The sequence below is a fragment of the Mobula hypostoma genome, chromosome 7 (genome assembly GCF_963921235.1).
Source record: "Mobula hypostoma chromosome 7, sMobHyp1.1, whole genome shotgun sequence".
Classification (NCBI taxonomy): domain Eukaryota; kingdom Metazoa; phylum Chordata; class Chondrichthyes; order Myliobatiformes; family Myliobatidae; genus Mobula; species Mobula hypostoma.
This window is the reverse complement of record NC_086103.1, coordinates 141,486,491-141,498,852: the sequence shown is the minus strand read 5'-3', so window position 1 is coordinate 141,498,852 and position 12,362 is coordinate 141,486,491. Positions and strand designations below refer to the sequence as shown.

General features: G+C 35.4%; 1 protein-coding gene across 7 annotated transcripts in view; it reads right to left on the bottom strand.

Moving 5' to 3' along the window:
• The window catches only part of zmym2 (zinc finger, MYM-type 2), a 147,457-nt gene that overhangs the window by 93,871 nt on the left and 41,224 nt on the right, over nt 1-12,362 (bottom strand). For 5 of the 7 annotated variants that reach the window (XM_063054160.1, XM_063054167.1, XM_063054162.1 and 2 more), the window contains 5 exons: nt 10,580-10,665; nt 9,093-9,177; nt 8,373-8,661; nt 4,403-4,583; nt 1,013-1,225 (listed from right to left, as the gene is read on the bottom strand). In XM_063054160.1, coding sequence (XP_062910230.1) covers nt 1,013-1,225; nt 4,403-4,583; nt 8,373-8,661; nt 9,093-9,177; nt 10,580-10,665 — 854 coding nt within the window. The remainder of the gene's footprint in view (nt 1-1,012; nt 1,226-4,402; nt 4,584-8,372; nt 8,662-9,092; nt 9,178-10,579; nt 10,666-12,362) is intronic. The other 2 variants (XM_063054165.1, XM_063054166.1) reach the window with 2 other exon arrangements.

Genomic DNA, 12,362 nt, shown 5'->3' with positions numbered 1-12,362 from the left:
CAATTATATCAGCTATGTCATTATTGAATGGTGGAGCAGGCTTGACGGATGTATTCCTGTGTCTGACTGATAAGCTTATATAACTTGATCAATAAACTGTAACAAAAAAAAAACCTGAACAAATCAAAACAGCAGTGAGGAAGTTACAACTGGCCTGTGTTCCCAATTCAAGACTAACAGAATGAAGAAGGAGTTGTGGGGAAATGTGATTTTGTTTCTAATCTCTATCCCAATACTTCTAGTATAGAGTACACATACATGCAACAGTGATATCAATATTAAATGCTTGGGGTCTAGAATGAATGATAGTTGCTGGGTGAATTACTTAAATGCTGTTACTTGGCTGGATCAACCAATCCACGGATGGCAGCTACTGGAGCAGCTTTTGAACTTGCTTTTCCACTCAGAGGTTGGCCAGATTGGTGCTGTAACTTGCAGACTGCACAGCCAGCTACTTTTGGCTCACCACTGAGTGCAAAAGTTGGTCCTTCATCGTGCTACCGGGAGGTAGAACCTTTTGGCCTTTACTCTGGTAGGTGGGCCCTGCTATTCATTGACCCAGCTCCACAAAGATTTTACAGCACATCTGGATGACCTAATTACAATTTAATAAGTGAAACCCAACTTTTCCCAGTGTCTCTTGCACTGTCTGGCACTTCATGTTAATGAAGTTTGAGAAGAAATTAATTTGGTGATTTCACAAGAAATTGGCTGCCCAAAATAAAAGGCAGAATGATTTTGGAAAATAAAACTAAATAAAGCTTTAGTCCTTTATTGAATCGGTCAATTATAATCACATTGAACCATCCAAAATATTTTCATGCCTATAAATATAAGATTTTACAAACTTTGCAGCAAACAAATTAAACTCGTGTACAAATCTACCAAAATACACAACTCAGTTTATACAGCCATAATAAGCTACTTGTAATAAATTCTATTATTTGATTAAAAAAAGATTAGTGGATTATTATTTGCCTGTTCAGAAGTCACCATGCTTTCTACAAATTACCTGTTTAAAATCATTGAGACATCTAGCACTACAGAATCTTTTGTGATGACCATCATGGAAAAGAAAGTGGCTTCCAGATCCTTTATTATAACAGTATATCCCACACTGATCACAACAATTCATTATAAGTCCATTGGCTTGTCTATATTTGTTGAAACAACCATCACTGCAAAGTTTGTGGACAAAATTTTTAAAGCTCACTTCATGTCGAATCTATAAAGGAAATGCACAATGATATTACCTAGGCTGCACACTTGTAACTTAGGTACCAGATCTTGCATACATTTTTAAACAACTGACAATGTTTCTTTACACTTCCAGACAATAAACATATGCAACTGCAGTAATGCCTAATTTTCTTCCTGAACCTATTTCTCAGGACATAAAACAGAACCCCAACCATCGTTCAGCTAGTGGCAGCTATGTCGAGGTCACAAAATTTTGTTCCAATTTTACTTCATTAACATGAGCATCAAAATCATATGTGTGTGCAATGTTGAGGAAGTGCTGTACTGTTGGAAATTCTATCAACTGGAGGTCTTAAGCTAAGGCCTTCAAGGTAGTGGTAAAAGATCCTAAATGGGAATGTGATCATACTGTTTTGGCTTATATTTATCCTTCAATCAGCACCGTACAATAAAATACTCCATGATTATTATACTGGCACCTGCCTGTGAACAATTTAGTTGCTGTGTTTGTGACTCTACTTCGGGAATACTTCAATGGCTAAATCAACTTCAGGGTGTTTTGAGAAAAAGAAAGATAAAATAGTTGACTTGTTTTTTAAAACTGCCTCTCTGACACCTAAACATCTTGACCTACTTAACTAGAGTAGGATGTGAAGCATAATTGAAACAGTTTCACATTTTCCTAGCTCTACTAGGCAGAAGAATTTACAGTAGCTCTCTTAAGGAAGTTTATAATTGATATTTGTGTACTTCATAATAGACATAGACAATTGATAATCGAGGCTAGTTAATTGTTCTTCTGCTGATTCTTGTAGCTACATTGTGTTCCATTGGGACTTAATGTTCCCTACCATGCTTACTGAATCAGAAATTGGTTCAGTAGTGGTAGAAGTATTATGAATTTTGTATTTGCTTAAGCAGTTACTGACTTAACACACTAAATACACATTGCAAAAGCCATTAGAGGTGCACCAACTATTCTGTATATAATAGATTTAAGAAGCTCTTTAAGAAGTATTTTTAAGTGCTTGGAAAAAAGGAAGATCTGATTATTTCCTATTCTTCTATAAAAGACGCTACAAGATTTATAATCTCTGTGTAGGCAGGCTTATCATGTTGTATGAAGAACAGCATCTTAAATAATGTAGCACATCTTCAGTACTGAAAATCTAGATTATTTATTTGGATCTCTATCAAGCTTCCTCTCATTTAGAAGAATGTTTTAGCATTTAAAATCAGGCTGATTATCTTTGTGTCATAATCATTAGCACTACAATTACTCAATATTCCACATATTTGAAAATTGTGTAGCACGACAATATAGTCAGATAGCTTTCATTTACTGTATGGTCGGTGTGGGGGGGCGGGGGGGAGGTATTTGAACATGTTTGGAGAGCTCAATGAAGTGTGTGGAGCCAAAGAAAAACAGTGCAGAGGCATAGATAGCTTGACGTAGATAACCCTGTCCCTTCTCTTGCCTCACAATATCTCAACCAAAATGATGATAGATTTACAAGTGAGTATAACTGAATGTTGTGGCAATGGTGTGCTGATGGAAACTGCATATGCAAAGAAGGACAGAGATAGAAGAATCAAGCATCTTAGGATTAGAGGACTGCAGATGTTACGAAGTAGGTTGTAGAGATAGAGACAAGCCGTAGAAGCACTTGAGCACAATGATAATTACATTACATCACATTTGAAATAAATGGAAGGTGTTTCCATTAGACCATTAAGGAAAAAAAAAGTTCTCTTTTTTTAAACTGCATAATTAAAACCACAATTAATGTACATTTTTTTTCTTTATTCCTCCATGAATTAAGGTCAGTAACACAAAAGTAGCACTAAATTAAATGTAGATATCATTATACAAATGGCATAGAATTGAAAAATGCAATTCCCACATGAAACATTACATTTTTACTAAAATTTACAGCAGAACGCCAGTTGGTCAATCATTCCCATTATCATTCTAATCAAACCATTGCCATTTCTCAACTTTCCGTCTGAACCTTACTGTGTATAGCATCCCAAGCTCTTATACTTTTAAAATGCAGTGTTTCCAACATGTAGCAACTCCTTAAGTTCCTCAATACTTCTCAGCATTGTATTACATGGATATTCTTTTGACTTGTTTACTGATTCTAAATGCCAAACTTTTCCAGAATTATTTCTGAAACTGAATAATCCACTAATATATTTCTGCCACCCACAACTTTTTCCTATTAACCACATGGCCAATAACTGCATAAACATGAAATTTTGAATATGCACAAGACTGAAATTCATATACTTATGAATAACCCATCTTTAAACCCATTATTCAAAACCCATCTTCTATACTTCTTAACAAATATTCAACTGAAAATTTTATGTAGCCTTCCCAAATCTTTCCAAGTAATTTCTCTACTATCACTGAGAAGCTGTATATGCTACCTGACCTATCTCCTTATCCATTTCAAAATAATATTTTGTTAGTTGCCAATGACTTCTGCAGAACTGTGCTTGTGACAAGAGAAAATGGGAAATGAGTCAAAGTCACACCTTTTTACTCCCTAGGGTTACATTACATCTAAGCCTCGTGAAGTATCAATCTTCAAAGATGACAAACTAAATTAAGTTGATCTTATCCAAATCTCACCTTCCCCATTACATTTTTTTGTAATTTCGCTCATTTGTGAAGAAGCCTACATATACCTTTTGCCTCTGGTCACAGCATGGTTATACCATTCAGCAAAGGATGTAAAGGGTGAATCTCTTCTCTTTAAAGGTAATCGAGCAGATTTCAAATTAGGAATTTTTTTGATAGAATGGACAGAGAGAAAACTTTGCTCACATTCAGCCAAGAGCAAAATCAGAGACCATTCATGTTGAGATATTCCTTAAGAATTCAAAGTATCTTGTGCATGAGTAGTAAGTAAACAGATCTTGCCACCATATAGACCAGCTGAAGAAAGTGGTATAGATACATTTAAGAATACGCTAGATAAGCAAATAAGCAAGATGGAAAAAGAGGGCAAGGATGAGGTTCAAGTGAAGCATTAATTCTGTTAATGAACTGGTTTGTGTAAATAGTAATTTCATGCCAGTAAAGATTCTAACCAGGTGATGATCTTAAATCTAGGCCAAACAAACTAACAAGTTACATGTGTACATACTACTTAACAATATTGATTAAATACATGAAAATTACAAGGTATACCTCAGTCATTTTTCCGCAAATTGTACATTTCCCATAATTTCCTTGGGTAACGTGACATGTATGTGCAGGAATTTTCTGTCTTTCTTCATAAAAAGATAAGCAGGATGTGCTACAAAATTCCTGGAATGTTTCACTGGAATCTACTTGAGCAACAATTGTTCCCTTCATATTAGTTATCTCTCTGTAAAACAGGATAATAAGTCAAATTAATATATCAAGTCAATTTTTAAAAATATGATCATTCATTTTAAAATGAAGAGGATATAGAGGGAAATATGGTGAACCTCTCTTTAAAAAACCATAATTGCTCAAAACCTATCTATTTGCTAACAAACATCATAAGAGCATGACAAATAGGAAAAGACTCCGGTCTTGAATAAACCTGGCAAATCAGCACCCAAAACTCATTGGGGTAGAGAATTCCAAAAAGACACAATTCTCAGAAATTTCCCCTCATCTCAGTTTTAAATAGCCACCTCCATTTCCTGAGATTATCTCTCTTGATCCCATAATACAAAACCATTTGAAAAATTGCTTCATAATTTACAGGAAAACCAACTTATATACTCCAAATTCAACATCAGTGGGGCTGCTTTTGAACTATTCAGAAATACTATATGCCAATACAGTACCACTTTTAGCTAGATTTACACCAAGGTCATCTCTCTTAAGAATAAACATAATTACACATTTTATTTTCTAGTTCTGTTTTATAGTTAAACTTAATGCATAAACTTTCATAGAAACATAAAAAAATAGGTGCAGGAGTAGGCCATTTGGCCCTTCGAGCCTGCACCGCCATTCAGTATGATCATGGTTAATCATCCAACTCAGAACCCTGTACCAGCCTTCCCTCCATACCCCCTGATCCCTTTAGCCACAAGGGCCATATCTAACTCCCTCTTAAATATAGCCAATGAACTGGCCTCAACTGTTTCCTGTGGCAGAGAATTCCACAGATTCACCACTCTCTGTGTGAAGAAGTTTTTCCTAATCTCGGTCCTAAAAGGCTTCCCCTTTATCCTCAAACTGTGACCTCTCATTCTGGACTTCCCAACATCGGGAACAATCTTCCTGCATCTAGCCTGTCCAATCCCTTTAAGATTTTATATGGTTCAATAAGATCCCCTCTCAATCTTCTAAATTCCAACGAGTATAAGCTTAGTAAGGCTAAGTTTATAATGCTAAGTTTATTTCCAAGGCAACTAATGAAGTAAATGTGTTACAATCAACACTCCTTTGCTAATATTTATGAATACAGCAAACATTTGTAATGAAACACCTTTCTTAATGGGTCAGTCAATTTTTACCTGGTCTAGCTTTAACTGATCTACTTTGCTCTAAATGGTTTAAAACTCAGTAGCATGGTGAATTTGGATTTTGTGTTCACCTTCTTTCCCCATAAATGCAGTTTGTCATCCTTGATTTGTTAAGTTCCTATGTCATAGCAACCTCTTCTTATCCAATATAGCTTAATACAGCTTGACTTCACGTCAAACATTCATGTTCAGCACTTGATATCAACCAAAGTTGTGTGAAATCAATGTTTCAGATTTTTAAAAATGAGCTCCAGCTCTTTTATTAAGGTAACTCATTTTTTTGCAGGTAAATGATACAAATTTTAATAATAAATGTCTGAACTTGTGCATTTAAAGCTCAAGTATAAATTATTTTGTGTGTCTTAAAATATAGAAAGCATAATTTGCATTATGTAATGTACAAAGCAATGCTAAAAATTAGTTACACACACAAATGCTGGACGAACTCACCAGGCTAGGCGGCATCTATAGAAAAAAGTACAGTCAAAGGCTTTTGGCCCAAATCATCGACTGTACTTTTTTCCATAGATGCTGCCTGGCCTGCTGAGTTCCTCCAGCATTTTGTGCGTGTTGCTCGGATTTCCAGCATCTGCAGATTTTCTCTTGTTTGTGATTTAAAATTAGTTGCCTTTGTAATACTTGCACTGGATTTCAGCCTTAGTTCAGAGTTAACGATCCTATCTCTAAGAAAGGAAGTTCAAATCCCATATAGATGAAAGCACTTAAGCAGTAGTTTCAGATGAGATGTCAAACTGAGGTGAGCCCTTTCAGATAAATGTGTAACTTCAGAATGTTTTATTAAAAAGAACAGCTCTTGCTTTCTCTGAATAATATAAACAAAACCTTAACCAACATTATTAAATTCATAAGTGCCTGTGGACTTTTCTATGGCCATATTGGCTGTAATTTTTCCTAAATTATAATAATATCCTTAATTCAAAAACAGTTAATTTGGTAAAAACTAATACAGCATTCCCAAACTTCATGAAGATCCTTTTGTAATTAAAATCTCTATTTTTAAAAAAATCCTTAAATCAATTAAGTATTTCTGTGAATCAAATCTTAACTCTTGTTGTCAGGAGAAAATTCCCAAACCCTCCTGCAGTGGCTATCATCATCCCCAGTTTCTCCACACCCATTTGTAATCCTGCTAAATAAAGACAGAAGCTATAAAAAAGATAAAGTGTAAAAGAAAAAGTAATCATTAATTTGAAGATTTGCTTTTGAAAAAAAAAAGGATAATACAAAGATGAACCAGAACACACTGCAAGCCCTTTCAAGAGCTATACAATGGAGAATAAGTTTAATGTCACATCACATCGGTTGTCCAGATGAGCCACTGTTTAGTAGCTACAGGTGTGTGAACTCTGTATTCTGACACATCATGAGCAACACCCACTGGTGACAGACGGGTAATATATTAAAAAATTGCATGTCAAGGTGTACAAATGTCACATATTATTACTAAATCAATAAGTCTCAGGCAGAGATTAAAATCAGACTAAACCATGTCTGAAAATAAAAGAATCCTTAGCCTAAAAGGCAATAGATTTCCACCCTACTGTAATAATATATTTATTATGCGCAAAACCGTGAGATAGTGCATGAAAAGACAATGACATGCAACAATATCGGAAATTTACCAAAACAAAAGATCAGAAAACTTTCACTGGCGACTGCATCACCACTCTTCAATGTATGTTGAGATTTTCAAAGTATTCATTCTGATGCAAGTATTAAAATTCACAGGACTTTCTGTATTTTTAGCTTGAGAGTATTTTATCAGTGTCAGAACTGCTTTAATGTTAGCCAGCTAATCAAATTTATGAATTAGCCATTTATTTAATTAAACTAACATGATGAAACTTCTTAACAATGGGCCTCGAACATTTTGCTGAAATAATTGTACACGATTGATATATTGCATTTTATGTACAAAGCAGCTTCTGACGAAGAGAATGTATTGCTAATTTCTATTAGCTATTAGATGGTCTGCATGATAAAAATGGTAACTTGACTTACACTTTAAAAGGTAATCAATCTCACTGCAGAATGTTAACACAAGTACTGCTTTAGTTAGAGGATATTCTATAATGCTGTTCAACTTTTCTGAACAGAAAGAAACAATTAAAACAAAGGAAGGCATTTTCTGTGAGAAATTAATTGCTCTTGGGGATTGAATCTATTTAAATATTCCTTATTCCCCCTTCTCTTGACAGACTCCCCCCCACCCTCCTCCCTGGTCTTCATTTCATATCCAATGTGACTGAATTATTACAATGTGTTCACTGCTATTCATAATTCTACTGGAATCCTTATATCGCAGTATGTAAGGCATGTAGGGAGCTTATGACAGCAGTTAAAACCTACTGTTCATCAATGTTCCAGACACCTCAATGCCCACTAAAATTTTAAACAACAGTGTCTTATAGCACAATTTTTTTGAAGCTCAAGACTAAAGTGAGAGGAAAAAGTCTAACAGGCACATTGCTCCAGTAAATTCTGGTAAATATGCTGGTGCTACAGTCACAATTTTCAGCATGCAGTGAATCAGTTATATGCTGCAAGAATTAAATAGTGGAACTGTTTCCTCAATAATCCTATGAATATAACAGTAACTAATAAATGCAACACAGCAAACAGTTTCTTACTTTTTGCAGGTAGTACAGAGTTTCTTTGGAGCTGGTTTATGAGAAAACGATGATAAGCAAGTAGTAGAGCAGAAGAGGTAAGATGAGCCTTTTCTCTGGTATGCTGTTTGACCTTTCTGTAATGGCTTTTTGCAGTGAGCACAAATGACTTTCACAGATGGCTTAGGTTGCTGCTGAAGTCCAGGGGACTGGAAGACTGGTTTTGAAAGTGGCGCCATAGGCACAACAGAATCTGAAACATTCAGTTTACGATTTGTAGGCAATGAGGATGGCAGTGATAACCACGAATCTTGAAATAAAGTATTCATATTTGTCAAGTGTTGGCGTTACATTTTACATTTCATTGTAAAATACAAAATTTAGCAATTCATCAGATAGTTTGTTAAATCTGTTAATAATCTGTTCTAAAGCTTACTTATTCCAAAAGTAATTTCTGAAAGACCTAGGTCAACGTTGTATTAATTCAGTCTTGCAATGCTATATATGCAATTTTTTTATCCTGCTGTAAATACTCTTAGCTATATAGACATTTAAAAATAACATCTAATATTTCACATTTGCTATAAATGAACTTCGTAATATATAGTAAACATAGATTCCTTCTTACAAATTAAACTCCATAATCTGATAAAAATATGAATTATAGTTCCTAAATAAAATGCAGCTGGATAATTGAAATTAATGTGAATAAAAAATGGTAAGTAATTCCATTTTATTCACCATTTACAGGATGGCTTGAAGATCCATACACTTCACTAATCCTTATATCATTCATGGTTATATCTTCAGAGGTTCCATTGTTAACCTAAAAAGAAACAGATAATACATATTTGTCAGTCATTTATTATTTCAAACAAACTCTTTGAAGACGCACTAACTTTTATAATCTGTAAAATTTAAGTGTAAAATGAGTCAAAGGTGACCAGAAAATCTGCAGAGGAAGATAAATATTGGATTAGATTGTGTATTTTCATAAACTTAAGGTATTCCCATTGAGTTTTTCATTTATTTAAACCACTTAAAAATATTGACATTAAAATGACTGTGAAGATAACTATAAGAAAGTTAACAGCATTGAACTTTTATTGTATTTCAACAGAAGTCTCAAACCAAAGCAACTTTTGTAACATTTTTGCAGTATTTCATGTTTGCACTATCTACGGATAATGTTTGCATTATCCCTGATAATTTTTTTGGCATCCATTTTCTTCCTCCATTATAACTCTCTGAGTCCTTCTCTGTACCCTTACTGCCCTCTTATCTGCTATTTGAAGGGGAGGATGAAAAGAAGTAGACATTTGAGAGAGCCATTATGAGAAGAACTGATGTAGGGAGCCTGGGGTAAATTGGAAATGAAGGCGGGAAACTGAGAAGAATATATTACATGTGTGGTTATGTGTGCACATGGCTGAAATTCATTTTGGATCTCTTTGCCATTGGGTAAAGATCTTAAGACCAAGTGGTGGCTGGTATGCAACCACTCCACATTAAAATAATTAAGGCACAGTCCTCTTTTACTTCTCAGAGATGGGGTGGAAGCAAATCATCCTCATTCCAAAGTGATTACATAAGAAAAACAACTACACAATGATAAATAATACACCAGTAAGAGGACCAAATTGGCCACACATTATTGTGGTTGTTATGATAAACAAGTTAAATTTACTGATGTTCTTTTACAAATTAGCACATGAGAATACACTATTAAAGATGGCTTTAAAACGCATCAGTATTCAACATGATTTTTCAAGGCAACTACAGTCTGAGTGAAATCTGATTAACTCATTTGAAGTGATCCCAAATGATCTGTTTATCAGGGATAGAAATAAAACTGTCAACAAATATTAAACAATGATAGCCTAGGTGGTTAAATTGAGGAACAGCATCCAGAAGCCTGCATACTGATCTAAATGAGGGATTAAAATTTTAACTAAGTATTTTAAATCTGGACTCAAAGGGCAGTAATAGTAAGAGTGAGCATGAAATTCTTGGGATTCAAGAAAAAAACTCATCTGGGTTCAGTATAATGCTTCAAAGAAGGAAATTTGCCATCTTTATGCTCTCTGGCATTAAGAGCAGATCAAATGCTAATTTCCATCTAAAATGGTGTAGTACATATCAGCTCAGCCAATGACACATTCCATGAATGAAAAAAAGAAATATTTTTTGCATATATTTAAGGCCAAAAAGCAGAGCTTCACAAGTACCTTAGGATTGCTTCTCTTTCTTTCAGAATCTTCAGCCATTTCCTGAGATCGAATAGAAGTCTTGGGTAAAATATTTTGCATGTTACCTGGAAAATGCCAATACAAGTATCAAAAATGCATCTCAGTTCTACAGCAGTACGGAAGAACGCCAGTGAGATTTATTTAAAGCGTGGGAGAGTCATCAACAGCGCAAAATATAAAAGGGTGCTATTTTTAGATACAGAGCTATTTGACCACCAAAAATTAATAGTACATTTATCAGTGTTTGAGCAAATCTAGCAGGAACTGGATAATAACACAATATTGAGGCAATATACAAATGTCTCCAAACCAAAGTACACTAATGTTGGAAAGAAACAAAACGTCCTTCCTCAGAGTAAGCATTCATCTTAATTCTGATTTATTTGTCCAACTGAGATGAAGTCCATGAGCAGTATTGCAACATGAATTTTAATTTAACCTTTGTATCTAACTTCTCACAATTATTATTTCTAATATTTTGAGACCCACCGAATTGCTGATATGATAGAATCAGTGCGGTAACTTGAGGTGGCAGCTGAGAGCACAAAGTTCAGTTCCTTTTGCAGCACCTCAGCAAATGAAGCAGTCCATGGCTGCAGGCAACAACAGACGTCAGGTATGAGCTAAGTGCGAGATCATTCATACCAAAGATGCCTGACAATGTCTAGCTCCAATAAGAGAGAGACTGTAAACACTAACACTAGACACTCAAATGGATTACTCCTATTGAGTCATCTTTCATTCACGTTTTATGGGGGGAGGGGGAAGGGGTGGTGTCTCCAATGACAGGAAATTCAACAGAACCAGTTACTCAGTTAAACAGTAGTTTGTCTTTTTATACCTTTGTAACTACAGTCGGCCCTCCTTATCCGCGAGGGATTGGTTCCTGGACCCCTCGCGGATACCAAAAAACGCGGATGCTCAAGTCCCTTATTCAATCTGTCGCAATGCGGTGGACCTTAGGACCCAGGGGAACACCGGACCTTATTTAACCTGCCTCAGTGCGGTGGACATTAGGACCTGGCGGCGGAGCTCTGAATCCGCAGTGTTTCTGTTCACGAAAATAATCACGATTGTGATTTAAAATAAAGTGGAAATAGTAAAGCGATCAGAAAGAGATGAAACGCCATCAGTCACTGGAAAAGCGTTAGGCTACAGTCGGTCAATGATTGGAACAATTTTAAAGGATAAAGTGAGAAAAGACCTGCCCCGATTAAAGTTACAATTATTACTAAGCAACGCAGTGGTTTAATTATTGGGTTTTGGGTTTTTGATCCTCCACATCAACCTGACAGGGATGGAGAGCACTCGGGAGCGGTCTGTCACTGGATCGAACTCAGGAATTTCCGTTCCTGAGCCCAGCGCTGAAACATACGTTTCTTAAGTGTTTTATATGTATAGAAAGGTAAAATATATACTATATACTAAGACAAATGTTTGACTAACCGACGCTAAATAATACCGGATGTACCTGCTCCGACTTACTTAGTAAGAGAACTTCTGGTTTTTTCCCGATCCTGATCCACAATAACCTACGCACATCCTCCCGTATACTTTAAATCATCTCTAGATTACTTACAATATCTAATACAATGTAAATGCTATGTAAAATAGTTGTTATACTGTATTATTTTAGGGAACAATGACAAGAAAAAAAAGTCTGTACATATTCGAACAACAGGTGCTAGAAGAGCACTTCCGGGTTTTCTCGATTTGCAGTTGGTTGAATTCGCGCATGCGGAACTCGCGGAGAAGAAGGGCC